The 21,838-nt window shown below is 37.2% G+C and overlaps 1 protein-coding gene across 4 annotated transcripts in view; it reads right to left on the bottom strand.

Annotated features, from left to right (window-relative positions):
* Positions 1 to 497: 497 nt before the first annotated feature.
* The window catches only part of Atad1 (ATPase family AAA domain containing 1), a 34,639-nt gene continuing 13,298 nt past the window's right edge, over positions 498 to 21,838 (bottom strand). For all 4 annotated transcript variants that reach the window (XM_090346323.1, XM_090346321.1, XM_090346324.1 and 1 more), the window contains 9 exons: positions 19,062 to 19,236; positions 16,078 to 16,176; positions 15,633 to 15,753; positions 12,873 to 13,073; positions 12,316 to 12,422; positions 9,807 to 9,896; positions 6,538 to 6,588; positions 5,480 to 5,613; positions 498 to 2,105 (listed from right to left, as the gene is read on the bottom strand). In XM_090346323.1, the coding sequence (XP_090202449.1) occupies positions 1,985 to 2,105; positions 5,480 to 5,613; positions 6,538 to 6,588; positions 9,807 to 9,896; positions 12,316 to 12,422; positions 12,873 to 13,073; positions 15,633 to 15,753; positions 16,078 to 16,176; positions 19,062 to 19,223 (1,086 nt within the window). In that variant the 5' untranslated portion in view covers positions 19,224 to 19,236 and the 3' untranslated portion in view covers positions 498 to 1,984. The remainder of the gene's footprint in view (positions 2,106 to 5,479; positions 5,614 to 6,537; positions 6,589 to 9,806; positions 9,897 to 12,315; positions 12,423 to 12,872; positions 13,074 to 15,632; positions 15,754 to 16,077; positions 16,177 to 19,061; positions 19,237 to 21,838) is intronic.

Here is a 21,838-nt window from a genome sequence, read left to right as displayed (position 1 = left end):
CACATTGATGGGAGTTGCAGCTTGTTTCTCGACTCTTCCGGGGCCAGTCCCTTAGGCCACACAGTTCCCAAATGGTGACTGAACTTAGGCTTCATTAGCTGTTCTGGTTATTGTACTCCCAATCCATACTTTCAGTTCTTGAGGGTGGGAGGGGGTTATAGAAAACAATCCAAAGTGACAGTAGAGAATTCCCTTTGCTTTAAAACGCTGTAACAGAAACGATTTTTACAGGTAAATATAGAAATTGTTCTCCTATATGTTCTAATTTTGTTTTATGATGTAATTAACAGAAATAAACTCAGAGGAGCCATGTCCCGATGGGGGAAAAATTAAAACAAAAGCAAATCAACAAGATAATGATTAGCTACTAACATATATGTTTTAAAAATTTATCTGAAATCTTCATTGCAAGATAAAACCTTCCTAAACACAAGTTTTACAAACAAGACCCTCTATATTTAAAATAATGTAGGAAGCTCAAGAAGCTCAATCAAGGATTAAGTAAGAGGGACCCCTTTATTACACATTACAAAATAATAAGTTATTAAAAATGGGACACATTTTGAAATTTTTGGTTCTTGTATTTGGCATACTTTTTTTCCATTGCTTTCACAATCAGCAGTGACTGCCTTCTTGTGGCAGAGGGTGCTAAACACACTCCCGACCAAGTCAGAATGGAGGAGGAAACTACTCAGTGGGTTCTTGGGAGAGAGTAGCTCAAGAGTAAAGAAACAGAAGCATCTGAAAGATCACTGAATCTTGGATGATTGAGAAGGCAGCTTCAGGTCTGTTGTGCTCTTCTTCCTGCTGCGTGCTGGGGTGCTTGTGACAGAATTCGGGTTAGTAGAATTTTGAATAATAACAAAATGTTTCCTATGTAGTCCAGGCAGCAGGGAATGACTACCACAGATAACATCATGGGGATTCTGATGTGTCCATTTGTACTTAATGAGGCCACAGTGAGTGAAAACAAACAACAACAAAAAACCCATTTAGTTATAAAATGAATCTTTTTAAGTACATTTAGTAATGGCTACTTGTTTTAAACTATCATTTCATTTCTGGAGACCAAATTATATTTGACCATAATTAAAGAACATGTAACTTTTAAATAACATTAAAAAAAACCCACATGGTTAAAACAGAACTGTTACTCTAAAAGAGAGGAAGATCATATACAGACATGTACTGAGGGGCACTGAGGTCTTTCCAACCCATTCTTTTGAAAGGCTCCACCCTAACATAAGTCAATGTAAAACATTCAAAAAAAGTCTCCTTAACGTGCTAGCAGAAAGAGGTGAAACTGGTCTGTCTAACAACCATTCCAGGCTGATCACTGAGCAAGTAATTTTATTTCATTATCCTAACAACCACTGTAATTTGCACCTCATGTATATATGCAGCTGTGGCTAATCAACAGCAGACAGAAACTTAAGAGGCCTAAAACAAATGACAACTGGAAATGGCTGAATCACAGTACCAGTGAGACACAACCTTAACACTTGGTGTGCGATCACTACTTGGTATTTCTGGATTCAGTAACTGGGGTAAAAAAAAAAGTTTCTATATTCAAACATATCTACAGAATGTCAATAAAAAAATGTGTGGATATATACATTTACTATACAGACATCCATACACACTCACACAACATGCTCACAGGTCTAGGAACCAGCACCTAACACACTCTCACTGCTCACTAAGTACTCAACGACTCATGACTTAAGACCAGCTCAGATGCTATAAGGCTATAACAACATATGGCTAAAGAGGTCAAACACAAGCACCCATTCTCAGGCTGGGTTAAATTGTTCCTCCTCATGATTTTTGACAAATAATAATACCGCTTTTATAGCTATATCTCAATAACTTAGTATAAAACCATATATATTGACTCCCTCACTGTTCTATGAGCACTCTTTCCATGAACTGATGAGAGGACACACCAAATTAAATCACTGAACTGTACAAATGACCTTTACTCTTAGTCTAAACAAACATGAGTTAAAACATTCTGAAATGCTGCATCCTTTGATTTCTTCATCTTTTCAATTGCCCGATGCAGGTCCTGCTGTTGCACAGGCCGGATTTCATCTTCATCGTGACTGGAACACAAACAAAACCACCAAACTGTCAAATAACTTAGAAATACACCTCCCTAAAATAGTTCCCAAAAGTTAAAAAAGACGTATGGTTGGTAAGCCAGGCACAGGTGGCTCAGATCTATAATTGAGCTTCTCAGGAAGCTGAAGTCTAAAATCTGTGGTTCAGACTTCACTGCCAGGGCAGTTCTGGCATGCATACATGTGCACACACACACACATACATACACATATCAAACATCAAAAAATATGGTACAACTAAACCAAAGTTTAATAATAAGGTCTCTTCCTAGTCAAGATTCCAAAGAAGTACACAACTGGTACAATTCTCCTTGGAATTACCTCTGCATATACAAGTTATAAGAAGGTTTTTGTTTCTTTGTTGTGGTGCTGAAGTTTGGGTCTAACAATTATTAGGCAGGCACTATATATTTGAGTCATAGCTTTGTCCTTTTTTTCTTTACTTATTTTTCTAGATAGGACCTCAACTTTTTTTCTAGAGTGGCCTGGGACCCACAATCTTCCTACTTATGCCTCCCTGAGAACCTGGATCACAAATATGTACCACCACACACAGCGTAAGATGGGTGCTTGCTAACCTTCCCTCTCCCCACTGGCTGGCCTCAAACCACAATCCACCCAAATCTGCCTCCCAAGACATGAACAAGTGAATAACAAAATAAAATAACAAAATAAATAAAATAACAAAAATGTTAAAAGCATTGATGTATAAAACAAACAAAAAACATGAAAGTCACATAGTTAGCTAAAAAATCAAATACTTTAGAGCAAAAATATAAGCAAAGAACATTACCAGAGATGAAAATTTTACACAATATAAAGGTATGTCAGTTTACCAGAACAAGTATAGAAGAAATCCATCAAGAAATAAAACTTTACTCCTTTGAACTATGCATTCCTAGGCAAACACGCATGCACATTGAGCTTTTTACAAATTGGAAGTAAAATTCATCACTTTAATTTTTTTTCTTTTACCAGTCCTGGGGCTTGGACTCAGGGCCTGAGCACTGTCCTTGGGCTTTCCTCAAAGCTAGCATTCTACCACTTGAGCTACTGCACCACTTCTGGCATTTTCTGTGTAAGTGGTACTGAGGAATCAATCCCGGGTCTTCGTGCATGCTAGGCAAGCACTCTATCACTAGGCCCCTACTTTTAATTTTCAAAAATCCAAGTACTCCCCGTTTCAATCACGAAAAAAAAAATGTATTAAGCTGGGCACAGAGTGGCTCACATCTGTAATCCTAGCTACTCAGGAGGCTGAGATCTGAAGATCAAGTTCAAAGCCGGCCCAGGCAAAAAGATCTGAGACTCTCATCTCCAATTAACCTCTAGAAAACAGGAAGTGGGGCTTGACTCTTATAAGGGTAGGGCAGTAGCCTTGAGCTGAACAGCTCAGGGACAGCAGCCAGGCCTAGAGTTCAGGCCCCATGACCCACGAGAAAAATAAATAAATAAATAAATAATTATACCTCCCATGAAATTTAGACATTTAAGAGATTAGCTCGACTTTTCATATTGAAATACAACATTTCCAAGGATAGAAGGCAGCAGAAAAACAAGTTCTTCATTGATTTATCTAAGCAAACTTTATATACTGGTTAGTTTTTATTCCAAGAGTAAAGATCTTTGGGTCTGGATATCATGCTGCACACCACAGTAATCCCTACACTTGGGAGTCTGCGATGGGAGGATCACAAGTTCAAGGCCATATGGGTCATACAGTGAGGCTGCTGTACAGAATCGAAGAAGGGAGAAAAAGAGGAAAGAGAGACAGAGAGGGAAAAAGGGAGGGAGGGGAATGAAGGAAGGGAAGGAAGTAAGGAAGAAAAGCAAACAAAATGAAGATTTTTGGAAGGAAGATATTTGGCTGCAGTAGCCGAATTAATCTGCAAACAAACAAAGAAATGACACTGTCGATGTGGGGACTGGGGATGAGTCCTGAACAAATGCATATATAGTTACTACTTGACATGAAACTCAGAAACCAATGTACGTGCTTTCAAGAACACCTTTCTATAAAAAAAAGTTGTGAGGTGGCTCAGGCCTATAATCCTAGCTACTCAGGAAGCTGAGATCTGAGGATGGTGGTTCAAAGCCAGCACAGGAGACTCATCTCCAAAAGTGGTACTGTGACTCAAGGGGTGGGGCAGTAGTCTTGAGCTGAAATGCTCAGGAACAGAGCCCAGATCCAGAGTTCAAGTCCCACAACCAACCAACATACATACATACATACATACATACATACATACATACATACATACATACATACATACATAATTTCGGGTCATCTGGAAAGAAACTTCAAGAAGCTTAGGGAGAAGGAGAAAGAAGCAACAGTTTAACTCATTTAACACAATACTCTGAAGTATAGTGGTTTTGTAAGTCACAGAGGTTCTTTGTTAGATATTCTGAAAAATAATCACAATATGTTACAGGTTCAGGGAAAGTGGGCTTTTAAGAAACTTCCTTAGGGGCCGGGAGTTTGGCCTAGTGGTAGAGTGCTTGCCTAGCATGCACGAAGACCTGGGTTCAATTCCTCGGTACCACATACATAGCAAAAAGCCAGAAGTGGTGCTGTGGCTCAAGTGGTAGAGCTCTAGCCTTGAGAAAATCCAGGGACAGTGCTCAGGCCCTGAGCCCAAGCCCAGGACTGGCAAAAAAAAAAAAAAAAAAAAAAGAAACTTCCTTAAAGGACAAAGCTCTATTCTAGTGCTTTAACATTTTCCGCTGGAGTAAAGATGGTATAATGTTTATTTCTCAAGCTCACCACACTTTAGCTTCAAGTAGTTTGCTGATGTGATCATTGGCTTGTCTGCTAAATATGAAGTCCTTAGCACTTTTACAACCCTTTCTTTGTAGGTGAAATGCCTAGGAGGCAGACATTCATTTCCATACGTAACAGAATTTTAAAGCACAGAAGAAATCTAGAGATGCTAGAGAAGCTTGTTTTCCTAACGAAGAGGACAAGCCTAGTTTTCTACACCCCTCTACATGGTTACCTCCTTCATTCTTACAGGGCTAGGGAATATTGTTTTTCTGTCAAGAGTATGTGCAATACCATTCAAAAGCCATATAAAAATACAAAGACAAACAGATGGCCCAGGGCAGATAAGAGGCATATATATGAGAAGCATATGAGTGTGCTACATCATGTACTAAATGACTCTGAGGTGCCCTAGAGGCCTTACACTTACTGTAGCACTCCCTCCCTTCAGAAACCTCCTTAAATATCAAACAAGGAAGGGGAGGTGTTGCAAAATCAAATTTATTCTGTGTTCCACAAACAAGACAATAACAAAAATTTAAAGTTCTAAAAAGATTGCCAAATACTAGAAGTCAAACCTAAATACACATACCTTTCTTCTGATGTAGAATTCACATATTCCCTAACGCAGAGGAGGGCAGCATCTCGACACATCTCTTTTAGGTCACTTCCTGAAAACCCATCAGTTTCCTGGGCAACTTCTAGCAGATCAACATGTCTATCCACCTTAAACAAAAATGGATATGCTTATAAAACAATGCAAAATGTACTATTCAAAGGCTATTTCCAAATACTGAACTTAAAATGAAAGAAAGTTAACATATTATAAAAGAACAGGAAGAGAAATATTTTTAAAAAGTACTTTCAGACTGGGTACTGATGGCTCAGACTGTAATCCTAGCTACTCAGGAAGCTGAGATCTGAGGATCTGAGCCAGCCAGAACAAGAAAAAAGCCTTGTGGCTCAATTGGTAGAGCACTAGCTTTGAGCAGGGACAGTTCCCCACAGTTCTAGCCCTGGACTGGCAAAAAAAAAAAATCTTTCACCATTTCTAGAAGTTGTTTATTTGTTATTATTGTTAGTTTGAGGGTGGTTAGTTTGAACCATGTGAATATAGTACTATGAAAAAAGAAAAAAAACCTTGCTGGGAGCCAGTAGCTCGTACCTGTAATCCCAGCTACTCAGGAGGTTGAATTCTGAAGATCTTCAATTGACTACCAAAAAAGTCAGAAATGCAGCTATGGCTCAAGTGGCAGAGCACTAGCCTTCAATAAAAATGCCAACGGACAGCATGCAGGACCTGAGTTCAAGCCCCAGGAGAGACAGACAGCAATGCATGCACACTTCCCCCGACACACACACACACACACACACACACACACACACTCATATTCCTCATTCTCTCTCTTTCTGTCTCTGTCTCTGTCTCTCTCTCTCTCTCTCTCTCTCACACACACACACACACACACACACACACACACACTCTTACTCACTCCCCTCTACCTTATAGAAGATTTTTAACTACAAGGTACTGAATTTCATGAATGGTTTTATTAGCAATTTAGTTCAAGTTCAAAGCTACATTTTTCCTATCATGACTTTATAATATAAATACATTCAAGATGAGGAAAATCTTAATTCTCTACTTACATTTTCATTTTTTAAGATGAGCTTCAAGATTGCTTCTCTTTGTTTCAGAGCCTAAAAACAGGACAATTTCCAGTCAGCATAAATAATTGATAGACATAGACAGAAAATCAGACAGCATGACTTAGTTTTTCTTGTTCACCACTTGTGAACTATCAGATAATACCTATAGGAGAAATATATATAATACATAATACCTGGGGCCGGGAGTTTGGCCTAGTGGTTAAAGTGCTTGCCTAGCATGCATGAAGACCCGGGTTCAATTCCTCGGTACCACATACATAGAAAAAAGCCAGAAGTGGTGCTGAGGCTCAAGTGGCAGAGCTCTAGCCTTGAGAAAGTCCAAGGACAGTGCTCAGGCCCTGACCTCAAGCCCAGGACTGGCAAAAAAATAAATAAATAAATAAATAAATAAAAAATACATAATACCTATAAGGAGAGAAATTGTGATTGAAGTCAAATAAGGTCTCAATCTGAGAATTTATAACCATTAGTGATTGTCCTAAAGATTTGTTTTGTTTTGTTTTGTTTTTGCCAGTCCTGGGCTTAAGCTCGGGGCCTGAGCACTGTCCTTGGACTTTCTCAAGGCTAGAGATCTACCACTTGAGCCTCAGCACCACTTCTGGCTTTTTCTAAGTATGTGGTACAAGGAATCGAATCCGGGTCTTCGTGCATGCTAGGCAAGCACTCTACTACTAGGCCAAACTCCAGGCCCCAAGATTTGTATTTTTTAATCTGCATCTTTGGAGCATAGCACAATGACTAAGAAATATCTTTAATATTTGAGTGAATGAAAGAATTTCTAAGATTATGTCTTTCCATATAGCTCTGTGATTTTCATTTTTTTCCTTTATTTACCAAACTTAATGAGACTCCATCAAAACTAAGATTTTTTTTTAAACCAGTAAGCTAAGAGACATATCCCTCAGTTCTTTATTTCAACGTGCATCCTCCATATTCACTAATATTTATTAGCAAACTTTAGTTAAAACAGGAACTATGCTTAACTCCTTTATACAGTACCTTACAGATAGACTAAATAAATGTAGATGGCTTTTTTAATTGTCATGGCTAAATTCTAAAAAGAGATGGTTGCAAGTACCAGGTCAAATACATAAAAAACAAAGCCACACTCTGCTGTTTCTATAACTCAACTATGCTATGCAGGAATGTTTGTTTCTATAACTCAACTATGCTATGCAGGAATGTTTATTTGATATGCTATATGATTATCAGTAATTACTCTTATAATTAGTAAACACTTGGTTTGGAGAGGAGTCAATAATACACTTTAACACTGCAATTACACAAGAAAATGACCCTGTAACATATTAACAGTAGACAGTTTTTAATGACCTTGATGAACTCTATTCACAGCTAATAGTGCACACCATATTAAACTTACAACTTTAATAAATACTACACATCCTATGTTATATCCTGGGTTCTATACTACTTGTACATCAAAAACCTTGGTTGTAGCGGGCCACAGTGGCTCATGCCTGTAATCCTTGGCTACTCAGGAAGCTGAGATCTGAGGATTGCAGTTCAAAGCCAGCCCATTAAAAGTCCATGAGAATCTGATCTTCAATTAACCGTTAGAAAACTAGAAATGGTGTTGTGGCTCAAGGGCAGTAGCCTTGAGATGAAGAGCTCATGGACAGTGCTCAGGCATAGAGATCAAGCCCCATGACTGATTTAAAAAAAAAATCTTGGCTGTTTATAGGCTTACAACTAACTACTGATAAAAGACCACTAATCCTGGTGCTGAGAATTACTGAAGTAAACTACTTTTCTTTTCTTTTCTTTTTTTTTTTTTTTGCCAGTCCTGGGCTTGAGCTCAGGGCCTGAGCACTGTCCTTGGACTTTCTCAAGGCTAGAGCTCTACCACTTGAGCTTCAGCACCACTTCCGACTTTTTTCTATGTATGTGGTACCGAGGACTCGAACCCGGGTCTTCATGCATGCTAGACAAGCACTTTAACCACTAGGCCAAACTCCCGGCCCCTAAACTACTTTTCTCTAAAATATTCTAACCTCATGCTTAAAAAAAACAACACAACAAATCCCTATATAAAGCTCATCTAAACATGGCAGCACTTGACTTTCCAGTGTCACCACCCCATTCCCCCATTCCCCTTGGGGTTCTAATGGACTGTTCCTAAGCTAACTCACTGAACTGAGCGGACTCACCCCTTCTTGCCTCTGTTTACAGTGGCAGAAAGTTCCCGCTTGTCCCATTTGTCCAATTCCTACCAGCCTTCAAGGCCCAACTTGATCCTGTAAATAATTTCTACTTCTCCATAGATGGAATATGAGTTTACATTCTTTCAGCTTCTCACGGCTTTTTAAAACATACATCTGTACACCATATTTTACATTATTTATATGTGGCTGTCTTCTCCCACAACATAGTTCTTCTAGGAGAAAAAAAGGCATGTTCCATTCTCCAGTACACATAGTGACACATACTAATGCTCAATAAGAATTATACTAAATACAATGTATAGTATCATATTAATTTAAACCATCTCTTCACTAATTTATGCAGTACTTTTCAAATGGAGCAAGTAAATATGTAAATATCATCAGAGAAACCAAATGTTTTCATAGTTTATCATAATAATTTTACAAGCTTAGAATGGCTCATGCCCCTAACCCTAACCTCTCAGGAGGCTGAGTAGCTTTAAAAATGCTAGAAAGAAGGGACAGTTCAGTCTCATTCTTAATTTTAATGTGAAGTACCTCAATATCTGGAATCACTACCCAATCAAAGGGAAAACATAGAATACATTTGCCAATAATTATTCAAATATACCCCAGCTGCTCCTTGTGTGAAGCCTTTGGAGCAAAACAATCCTTTGACCTTTGTCACCAACTTTTATTCTATGAAAATCCAAATTTATAATATAAATTTTCTTACTATCCTCCTAAAGTACATTGCTCATATGTCTAGGCAAATTTGCGGTAATTATATTATTAGAAGAGAAATACAAACACTAACCATAGCGGGGGAGGGAGACAAGGAAAGGGAAAGGAGGGAAAGAGAGGGGGGAAGAGAGGGAGGGAGGGAGGGAGTGTAAGTGGGAAAGAAGGGGAGGGAGAGGGAAAACCAAAGAAAGTAAAAAGGATAAAGAAGCAATTGGTGAGATTCCCTACCCGATTCCTTTCCTGCCCACCACAAATGACTCCTATGTAACAAAACATTTCCTCACTAAAAATCACAGATAAAGACCTGTTAAAAAGCCATATAATAAAATTAAGACCACCTACAGGCTGGTTAATATGAAATCTTGTAGGCATTCTTCTCATTATAGCCGAGTCAAGGTCTTGAGGGCGATTGGTGGCACCCATCACTATGACCTAAATATACAAAGACAACACAAGGTATTAAACACACCAATAACACAAGATATTAAACACCCTAATAATATTCCTTGATGTTACTGCTACTAAGGCATAAAAGATAAAGAAAAGGATATGGCTTTTAAACAAAATCCTTTACGAAATCTGATTTTATTCTACTATTACTCAAATATTTATACATAATACAGAAGTTAATCCTAACCAGATTTGTTAGTAATAGCAAATCCAAATTTCTATTAATGTGTATTACTGGAATTTCTAGTAATTAAAGTATATATTGTTTAGCTGCAAGTACTATTACAAAAGAACGTGAGAATTTTTATATTTGGCAGTAAGAATTGAACCCAAGGTTTCACACATGCTAGGAAAGCACCCTATCACATATTCCTAGTAGTCTTTTAAGGAAAAGACTACTGTATTTTACAAAATGTAATTATTAGTTGTCCAATAACTAAAAGGACTTAAAAATTGTATTTCTAATATGACTTATGGAATTGACACCTCTTTAAACAACTTAGTAAAAAATGTATTTCACAAAATATAGTTATTCAATAAATACAATATGGGAGGTTTAGGGAATTAGAGAAACCCTTCAAATCTTTTTTTTTTTTTTTTGACTCTTTTTTTTTTTTTTTTTTTTTTTTGCCAGTCCTGGGCTTGAGCTCAGGGTCTGAGCACTGTCCTTGGACTTTCTCAAGGCTAGAGCTCTACCACTTGAGCCTCAGCACCACTTCCAGCTTTTTTCTATGTATGTGGTACCGAGGAATCGAACCCGGGTCTTCGTGCATGCTAGGCAAACACTTTAACCACTAGGCCAAACTCCCGGCCCCCTCTTCAACTCTTTTAACAATATTTTGGAAAGAATCATTTTTCCTTAAGTGTTTAAAGATCCTTATTGTAAGATTCCAAGCCAGCCTCTCACTGCACTATCACAGCATGAAAGATGTTATCCTCTGTTTTAAGTAAAACCTTGAGTGATGCTACTTTAAACAAAAGCAAGAGAATAAAATTAAATATCAAAATGCTGGGTAGGGAGCTATGAGTATAGCTCAGTACAGAGTGCTTTTCTAACATAGGTGAGGCCCTAGGATCAATCCCAGCACTGGGAAAACAAAACAAAACAAAACAAAAACATAACTATTAATTTTATATCAGCCCAAATGAAAACAAAGTTAGTCAAAAGTATATTTGAAAAAGACCTCAATAACTTGAGTTTAACCTAACAACATCAATATTTGCTATCCCAAATGAAATTGATTTATTATTTATTTTTGCCAGGGCTAGGGCTTGAACCCAGCACCTGGGACCTGTCCCTGAGCTTCTTTTGCTCAAGCTAGCACTCTACCAATTGAGCCACAGTGCCACTGTCAGCTTTTTTGGTTTATACGGTATTGAAGAATCAAACTCTCAGGGCTTCATGTAAGCTAGGCAAGCACTCTACCACTCAGTCACAGTCTCAGGCCTTGATTTATTATTATATAGAAACATATTTCTCTAATAATACCTTATTTAGATTTTAAAGCAGAACTCCACAACAGGTTAAAATATCCACCAAATCTTATACTCTTTCTATTCTTTGGGTTTTTTTTTGTTTTTTTGTTTGTTTGTTTTTTGCTTGTGGGGCTTGAACTCTGGGCCTGAACACTGTCCCTTAACTATTCAGTCTTTCTATTCTTTCCATTAATGATATGCAAGAACCTCAGAGCTGAATTATTTTCAGTCAGCTAGCCTGCCACCTGGAGGAAAAAAATTAAGTACAAATACAAACTTAAGCAATGTTAGTTCCACAACACAATGCAATTCTGTATTTGGGTTACTGGTTCTATTACAAAAAAAAAAATGTAGGGCTCAAACATACTTCTATTAACTTCCTAAAATTTGTTAAAATAATAAATGTCCCACCAAATGTAAAACAGACAAGCTTTAAATGTAATTAACTGGACTAAGGGCTGAAGATAAAAAAAATAAGTGTGTGAAGGACTATTTCACAACAGTACATTTCCAGAGACCTCATTATGTGGAAGCACGCTGAAGGTCCAGCTGCAGACATCTACAAACAGTGCCGCGACTGAAGCAGTCATTGGGTGAGTGATCAAAGGACATTGCATTTCTTTTGGTAACCACTACTGTTGGGGTCAGAGTGAAGAGACAAATGCATGGGACTGTCACCAGGGTGTCCACATCACAGAGCACCAACTACACAGTGAGCGTGAATTTCTTCCTCTGAATTTGGTGGCAATCATCAAAATGAATAAAAATTTACAAAATCCCTATTTTCGAATCCTTATTACTTAATGATAAGTATGCAAATGATCAAAAAACAAAAAACGTTTTTATCAAATATAGGAAGCACTGCACAAAATTCTGTACTGGTAACAAAAACAACACAAGATTAAGGAAAATTTTGCTCAAATACCTGGCAGCTGTGATCGGTATCCAATCCATCCCAGAGACTCATGAATTGAGCCTTCATCATGGCAGTAGCTTCGTGGTCAGAACTTGAACGGTTTCGTAGAAACGAGTCTAAAATGGAAAAGTTCTTCACTTTAGAACTAGTAATGAATTTATTTACTCTGCATATAATTTAAAATCACTGAAATGAAAAGCTGACAGCTCTACGAAGAATTACAAGGAAGCAGAGAAAGAGGTTATCTATGCCTTTTCAGATACCATCCTGACATAATATCCCTGGTAAATTATTGGGAAAATTAAAACACAATTCATAACTTGTGTCTTGAATAATACTACATTCATGTCAAGATGGAGAAGAGAAACAAAGACTATAGTATCCAAGTGGAGTTTAAGCCTGGTCTCCGCTGCACCCCCCCTCTCCCCCCAAAAAATTCACACTTCCATAAATGATGGAAGGTGACACTTGTCAGGATGCATTATATACATAAAATGGCATGTTGAATTAAAATGCTTTTGTAGAACTAATTAAAAATTTAAAAGATGCTCATATAGAAAACATACCTATTTCGTCTATAAAGATGATGGAAGGTTGTAGCTTTATGGCAAGAGAGAAAACAGCAGCAGCCAATTTTTGAGATTCTCCATACCACTTATCAGTTAGTGTTGAAGGCTGAAGGTTAATAAATCGACAGCCTGCTTCTTTGGCTGTAGCCTTGGCTATCAAGGTTTTACCACAGCCTGGAGGCCCATAGAGAAGAACACCTGGAAATGAACATTTTATTATTACCTTTAAGAATATATTTACCATGGCTTATGAAGCAATTAACAATTCTGCACACACTAAAATCTTCCTAATGTTCTATTATTTTATTAATCATTTTTGTAGTATAAATCTATAAATTTTGCTAATATATGTTAACGTTTTCAAGCACTATTTGCAAGTTTTATTTAAATTCACTTAGATGCTTAAAATGTACATGTCAAGAATAATTTGAAGCTTCTACATTTTGGGGGATGGCCCTGAAGAACAATAAAGAAAATGGCAATTTAATGCTAAAGCTAAAAAATTTACAGGGATGACTTCAGGTGCTTAGATGATGACATTTCATCATTTTCATCACATGACTGAATGTACAATGTATACTAGGAGCAATTGTTACCAGTACCACTACAGTAGCAAATGCATGTACACATATTAATTCTCAGGGTTTGTAGAACAAATGTTCATTGAAAAATGTCCACACCATAACTTCATAAAAGTACTTAATGCTTTTAGAATACGATGCTTTTATAAATTACTGATTTTTCGTTTTGAATAAACTACTTCTAGTTTAGCTACTTCCTTGCAGATTGAGATTTTCCAATTCTCCTACAAACTGCCACTAACACTATTACTGGAAAAGCTACTAATGTCAGAAGATTAAATACACAACACTTTTATATCTTCTGGCATATGTAGCTATGATAGTTAAACAGAGATGGCAATATCTCACTTAATCTGAATGACATTTATATGAGTGTCACATTTATCCACCGAACTATTTCATCTTCCATTTCTGTATATGTAACTTAGATTCTACTACCCTTCACATTATCTCTTCAATGAAGCTAGAAATAATACTAATGTAGCACCTTTTCTATATCCTTTAAATGGTTGTCACAATGTTAATATGTTAATATTATATAATATATAATTTTAATGTGATAAGCGAGTCCTTAATGTACAGCATTTGTATTATTTAATTTCATTAATTATTTATTTAGTCATTATTTTAACTAGTTTTTAAATTGAATGTGATACTCTCATAACCCATTTCAACAAAACAAAAATGTTTGTGTTTTGGAGAAGCCTAAAACTTTGCACTCACAGCTGGGAGCATGGGCTAGTGTTACAGTGCTTTGCCTAGCACTTATGACACCCTGGGCTCAATTCCTTGGTACCACATACACCAAAAAATAGCCAGAAGTAGTGCTGTGGCTCAAGTGGTAGAGCTCTAGCCCAAGGACAGTGCTCAGGCCCTGAGTTTAAGCCCCAGGACTGGCAAAAAAAAATTACCTGGAGGAAAATCGGATGCATAAACAAACATATTTTTCTTTACTAGTCCTGAGGCTTGAACTTAGGCCCTCAGCTCTGTCCTTGAGCCTCTCTGTTTAAGGCTAGTGTTCTACCCCTTGAGCCACAATGTCATTTCCCACATTTTCTGAGTACTTTACTAGATATAAGAATCTCACAAACTTTCCTGCCTGGTCTGGCTTGGAACCATGATCTTCAGACCTCAGCCTTGTGAGTAGATAAGATTACAGGAGTGAACCACCAGCACCTGACCACTAATTTGGATTTTTTTCATCTTAAAATTTCCCATTTTAATTTATTTGAAAGTAACAAAAAGAGGTTTTAAATATTTACTATGACATTTAACAAGGAAAATAATTTATTTAAATTTAACTAGTTTCTTGGATCTCAGAATTCACTTTAGAATCTAATGTCAAAATACCACTTCTGCTGGGCCCAGTGGCTCTTGCCTGTAATCCTAGCTACTCAGGAGGCTGAGTTCTGAGGATCACGGTTTAAAGCCAGCCCGGGCACTAAAGAAAACAATTTAATTGCTTCAAAAGGCTAACTCACAGACTGGAAATTTGGGAGAAAGGGTCAAGGGAAGGGGCTATAGGAATGAAGGAGGGGGAAAAATGTAGTCAAAAATACAATGCATATTCTACAAAATTAAGAAAATTGAGGAAAGCCACGTACTGTGGTTCATGCCTGTAATCCTAGCTACTCAGGAGGCTTAGATCTAAGGATCACAGTTCAAAGCAAGACCGGGCACTGAAGTCTAAAGTCCATGAGACTCATCTCCACTAGAAAACAAGAAGTAGAGCTGTACTCAAGGGGTAGAGCAGTAGCCTTGAGCTGAAGAGCTCACAGACAACACCCAGGCCCAGAGTTCAAGCCCCATGACCGACCAAAAAAAAAAAAAAAATTAATTAAAGTAAGTAAAATTTGGGCTGGGAGTTTAGCCTGGTGGTAGAGTGCTTGCCTAGCATGCACGAAGACCCGGTTTCGATTCCTCGGTATCACATACATAGAAAAAAGCCAGAAATGGTGCTGAGGCTCAAGTGGTAGAGCTCTAAACTTGAGAAGAAGAACCCAAGGACAGTGTTCAGGCCCTGAGTCCAAGCCCAGGACTGGCAAAAAAAAAAAAAAAGTGAAATTTTGAAAATACCCCATCTATAATAGCCCTCTTTGCTAGTGTTTTAGTGGTTTAAGTGAAGGTGTGTGTACACACATATACATGTATTATATTATACTGTGCTATACTATACCTTTTGGAGGCTGCAGAAGCCTAGAATTTTCAAACAAATGCTTCTTTTTGATTGGTAAGATGACTGTGTCTTTCAGGTCTGTAATGACATCATCTAAACCTGCTATATCACTCCAAGTAACCTGGCAAAAGTTAAGTTCAACAAAAAGCATGAATTTTACAACTAATGCATACTCACAAAAGCTAAAAAACAAAAATTCTCCCCCAAAGCAAACCAATATAATATGATGATTACAAATAAATAATAATAAAGATTAAAAGAAATAGTAACACATGGAAAAATTTCATCCCACTTTTTCCTTTGCAGACTCTACCTATCCATTTATGTAAGAAATCCTATCTGTATCTCTATTCCTTTGATACCTCCTAGAGTCACTGTAGTTCATGGCCCCTCAGACCTTTGAAAAATGCTGCGCATTCACACACACACAATTAAAGATACCTACGTGCATGTTAAGAGGATCTACTAGATGAGCAGCAATACTCATTTCATATTCTGAAAGCTTCACATTTTTCACACCAATTTGCTTCATTAGTTTTTCTGCCTATAAAGAGAAAAAAAAAACATCAACTTCCTTTTCTTTGATATTAACACTGGCATTTCAAAATACATACATATGAAATCTCAAAAGCAATGAACAAACAGAAGAAATTTCTAGGCCTCTTTTCCTTTAAAATAACTGAAGTCCCACTTCACAGAAACCAGGACAAATTAACCACCTCTTGGTAAATGAGAAATAGGATACCTGATCATATATCTCCCAGTATAGGGGGCACATTTATAGCCTTCTGTGTTTATGTAAATATACCTGTAAAATCATCCATGACTATGACAGCCGTCCCAGGTTCCTTTATCTCATGAATGTGCTTCACTTGTCTGTATATCTTTTATGTCTGCTATGAAAAGTACCTATTTTAGCAATGGTAAAGACACTATAATTTATTCTTTCTCACTATGCTCCTATAAATGCAAAGCCATCCTACATATGTTCTTCTTCAACAATGCTCTAAAATAGCAGATTAAATCATGGACATTTTGGCCCCTGGAGGGACATCTGGCAATATCTGGAACTAGTTCTGGTTGTCACACTTCGGGGTAGGAGGAAGGGTGCTAACAACTGGTCAGTTAAGGCAGGGACGCAACTAAGTTGTTCCAAAAGGCACAGAAAAGCTCCCTCTCACATCTCAAATGATTATCAGGGCTAAAATGCCAAATGGTATCTGTTGAGAAGTCTCTTGTCATTATTTCGTTATTTTCTTGTCACTCTAAGAATATGCCCTGTGGTATCAGCTTCTCAGGAGGCAAGGGTAGGAGGATTATAAGTTCAAGACCAGCTCAGGCCAAGTTAGCTCTTTTGACCCTATTACCCAAACATAGGCACATCTGTCATGTATTTTTTTTTCCATGTATACATACATACTGTATAAAATATGGTCATATGCCCTGAAAATCCTTGCCCCTGTAAAAACCCTCTAAGGAAGTTTCTCTTCTTACAACAAAGTAAATATCCAACCTGTAACAGACTAAATTTCCCCCTTATCAGACTAAAAGTTACTTATAAATACTCTGGTTAAGCAAACCTAAAATTACTTTTCTATTACTGTTCCTCATTTCATGCAATTTTCTACCTTTCATTTTTAAAGTCATCATCTTTAAAACTACACATGTCCCACTGATAATATAGGAACCTTGAAGTGTTCTACATCCATGTTCTTTTTTTAGTGCCAGTCTTGGGGGTGAAGTCAGGACCTGGCAATGTCCCTGAGCTATTTTGCTTAAAACTAGTGCTTATCACTTGAACCACAGCATCACTTCCAGCTTTTTCCTTTGGGGGGGGGGTGGCTAATAAGAGATCCTTCCCTGAGCAGGCTTTGAAATGTGATCCTCAGATCTCAGCCTCCTGATAGGATTACAGGAATGAGCCACCAACATAGCCATTCATGCTATTTGGCTCAGGACCCTCGTTTCTAACCACAAAATCATACCTTCTTCCTTTCACATTCACATTTGATCCCTACACTCAATTTTCATTCTAAATCCTTAATTCCTAGCTATTCTCCAACTGAAATATGCTCCAACTGAAATACATCTGGCAATATCTGACTTCCTAAGTGGTCTGGTTCATAATTTCAATGAAAAAATCCAGATAAACCTTAAGATTAATTTCTTTCCACATATCATTACAAAGACTTAGGATTTATTCTCTGAGTCTCTCTCCTCCATGCCATCGTCACTCTTATTCTCTAGCTCTTTGCTATCAAACAGGTATCTAACAGATCTTGCTTCTAGTCTCTTCAGGTTCTAATCCTCTTACATATGACTATGAGTTATATGAAAAATATTATCCTGTGTGTCACATGCCTACTCAAATATATTTATTTCCTTGTTTAACCATCACTTATACAGAAATCTTCAATGGGTCAACAGCATATTTCAATAGTTGGCCAGAAGCAAATAGCATGGTAGTCTTTTCATTCTTGATATTTTAAACAGTAAAAAGCTAAAAGTGGAATTCTCTTCCCTGGCTTTATATTCAGAGCCCTTTCCATATAGTCCTCTCCCCTTCCCTCCACCCTGACCAGACGACTCTCATAGGTCCTGTCATTCCTATCTCCACTGAAGAGGGCACAGCTGAAAAAATAAAAGTACCACTTTTCTTAATAATCAATAACTTTTTAAAACAATAGCTTAGATTCAGTGTAGTCTGTTAAAAGTTTAAGGCTGCCAGCTTACCAATATTATTCAAATTTCACGTCATACAAGCAAAACATATAATGCTAATAAAATGTATTTATTTACTTAAACTATTAAGTAGTTGTACAAAGAGGTTTCAATTCCATGTCAAGTTATGAGTATAAATGCATATTGATTAATGCCACACCTTCTATTGTTTCCCCTGAGATAAATTATTTTGTCTGGTTTGTTGAAGTTGTACCTAATTTCTTCATTTATAAGTTGACAAAACTATTCTGTAATCAAATTACATCATTTATTACATCATTTTATTCATCATTTTCTTGTAATAAGTAGCTTATATAGTAAAAAAAAATGACAAATTAATACTTTTTAGAAAATAATATGTGTAACAATGCATTTCCAGGTGGGTTTTATAGAAATGCTCACTAATTTATAATTATAAAATATTCTTGAGCTGGGCGCAGTGGCCCATGCCTACAATCCTAGCTACTCAGGAGGCTAAAATCTGAGGATTGAGGTTCAAAGCCAGCCCAGGCACTAAAGACCATGAGACTCTTATCTCCAATTAACCACTAGAAAACTGGAAGTGGGGCTGTGGCTCAAAGGACAGGGTGGTAGCCTTTAGCTGAAGAGCTAAGGGATAGCACCTAGGCCCAAAATTCAAGCCCCACAATCTGGAGGAAAATATTTACTACATATAAAACAAATAGTCTTCAAACATTTCAATCTTACCTGTTTCTGAGCTTCAACTTTCTGCTTTCTAGTTGGATCAATTGCATCTACCATCCATTTGATGGTAAAGTATGTTACTGCACCAAATATTGTTAAACGAAAAATTAAACCAACAACTTCATTCCGACTCAAGGGACGAGAAAAGGCTTCAGCATGTACCATCTTGATTGTTAACCTTAAAAACACAAAGAGAAATGTCACTAAGTCATTTCTGTATTAAAATTGTGACTGATGAAAAAGACTGAACTAAGCAAGTAAAAATAACTTCAATCAAAATCAAACATTTACTTTTAAAGAGCAATATATGTTCAAATCTCATGTAAAAGCCAGGTGTGGTGACTCACACCTGTAATCCTAGCTACTCAGGAGGCTAAGTCTTGAGGATCTCAGTTCAAAGCCAGCCTTGGCACTAAAGTCCTAAAGTCTTATCTCCAATTAACCACTAGAAAACAGGAAGAGGCACCGTGGCACGAGGGGTAGGGTGGTAGCCTTGAGCTGAAGAGCTCAGGGACAATACCCAGGCCCAGAGTTCAAGCCCCACAACTTACCCCCCCACACAAAAATCTTATGTAAATTTAAAGCTTCTCTTAAGAACTGAAATAGGGTCTGGGAATGTAGTTTAGTGGTACAGTGCTTGCTTAGCATGAATGGAGCCCAGGGTTCGATTCCTCAGTACCACATACACAGAAAAAGCCAGAAGTGGTACATGCCTCAAGTGGTGGAGCACTAGCCTTAAGCAAAAGAAGCTCAGGCCCTGAGTTAAAGTCCCAGGACTGCCCCCCTACCCCCGCCGCCAAAAGAACTGAAGTAGATTAGACATAGGTTAATTTAGTAACAGAATAAAGAATTTTACATGAAAAATACAATAAAACTTTAAGTTACTTTTCAGCTATTAGATACATATTTTAAAGTCTGGAAAACAATAACTAACACTAAGTCTAAGAAAAGGATTCTGACAACAAAATACTTGGCCAATATGACAAGAATCTCTTCTATCAACTGTAACATAGAATGGTGTGTGTATCTCTCTCTCTCTCTCTCTCTCTCTCTCTCTCTCTCTCTCTCTCTCTCTCATATATATATATATATATATATATATATATATATATCTCCCAGGTATCTATCTATCTATCTATCTATATATATATATCTCCCAGGTAAATGTTTCTGAGTAAAACTCACACTGTGACTGGACTTACTTTTTTCTCATACTTACCTTTTCTTGTTTGTTGTTTTGGCACAGCCTGAATTTGGGTGGTCAAGGGCTGTAGTTGCTAGTCAGGCCCATACTACTGTGCCATGCCTCCAGCCCACCCTCATACCTACTTCTGAAGATTTCAATGCCTGCGTAAACTTAATTAAACATACCACTTTACCAATAATTGACATTAAATGTTGTAGGACATCTAACTGCCCCAATATTTCAGCTAAATCTTTCCACCAAGAATTCTACCATAATACAGTATTCTCACCAAACAGTAACTGGTTTAAAAAAAATGGTGATAGACATATTAAAACCCATAATTTTTCCTATTCTAAAATTGTTTTGCTTCTTACTACTGTTAAAAATTTCCTTCTCCCTCTCCTTGCCTCTGAAATAGCTTCAACAATTTCTTTACATTTTAAAATTCCTCTTCTATACGACCTTCCTATTCAAGAGTATGTACTTTTCCCTACTAAAAGACATCCAAGTCTTGCCTTTACAGGATTCCCAGGCACCCAAGACTATCTAACCAATGAAATAGTTTCTGAATGGGATCTCTCAATAGCTGCAGTTACTAGCATCTGAAAATATCACATGAAGCCAAGCACATGGAGGTGGCTCACACCTGTAATCCTACCTACTCAGAAGGCTGAGATTTGAGGATCACAGTTTAAAGTCAGCCTGGGTAGAAAAATCCTCTGAAACCCTCATCTCCAATTAATCACACAAAAACTGGGTGTGGTGCTATGGTTCAAGAAGTAGATCCCTAGCCTTGAGCATATGTCATATGACATGGATTTTCCCTTTAGCCCGGTATTCATGTTGTATTGTCTATGTTATGTTGACATGTCTATTTTCTTTCATTCATTCATTAGTCAAATGTTATCCAAACTTCAAAAATCAACTTTATCTGTTCCATGAAATCTCAAATCACAAAAACTATATGTACACTTAGCCCTACTACAATATCTTAACAAATAAAGACATTTTCTGTGTGTGATTATTGGCCTTATAGCTATGATACATAACTAGTTTAAAGCTTTTTAAGCAGGATTAATAACTATTTTCTAATTGTCATACACAAGACAATTTAAAAACTATCTGTTCAACATATAAAACTGTAACTTAAGAGGGAAAAAACTCCCAATCATTCCAACAAAGTCACTACCAGACTTCAGAAGAAATTGCAAAAGTCAAAGTTCCCTGATTAGGGCCAGAAATGTGACCTAGTGGTAGAGTGCTTGCTTAGCATGCACAAAGCCCTGGGTTCAATTCCTTGATACCACATTCACAGAAAAGGCTGCAAGTGGTGCTGTGGTTCAAATGGCAGAGTGCTAACCTTGAGAAAAAGTGCTCAAGGGCCCAGGCCCTAAATTTAATCCCCAGGACTGGCAAAAAAAAAAAAAGTTCCCTGGTTATTACTAGGTAGGAATCATGCACTACAATAGCTACATTTAATTTTAAACTAACAACTAAATAAGTTTTACTGATGTTAACTAATGTAATTCCACATGCACTTATTCAACACCTATATAAAACCTCTTCTTTGCTAGACATACAATCATGGTAAGAT

This window comes from Megascapheus bottae, chromosome 15 (genome assembly GCF_031878675.1).
Source record: "Megascapheus bottae isolate mThoBot1 chromosome 15, mThoBot2.hap1, whole genome shotgun sequence".
Classification (NCBI taxonomy): domain Eukaryota; kingdom Metazoa; phylum Chordata; class Mammalia; order Rodentia; family Geomyidae; genus Megascapheus; species Megascapheus bottae.
Note: the sequence above shows the minus strand (reverse complement) of the source record. Positions and strands in the feature narration are given on the sequence as shown.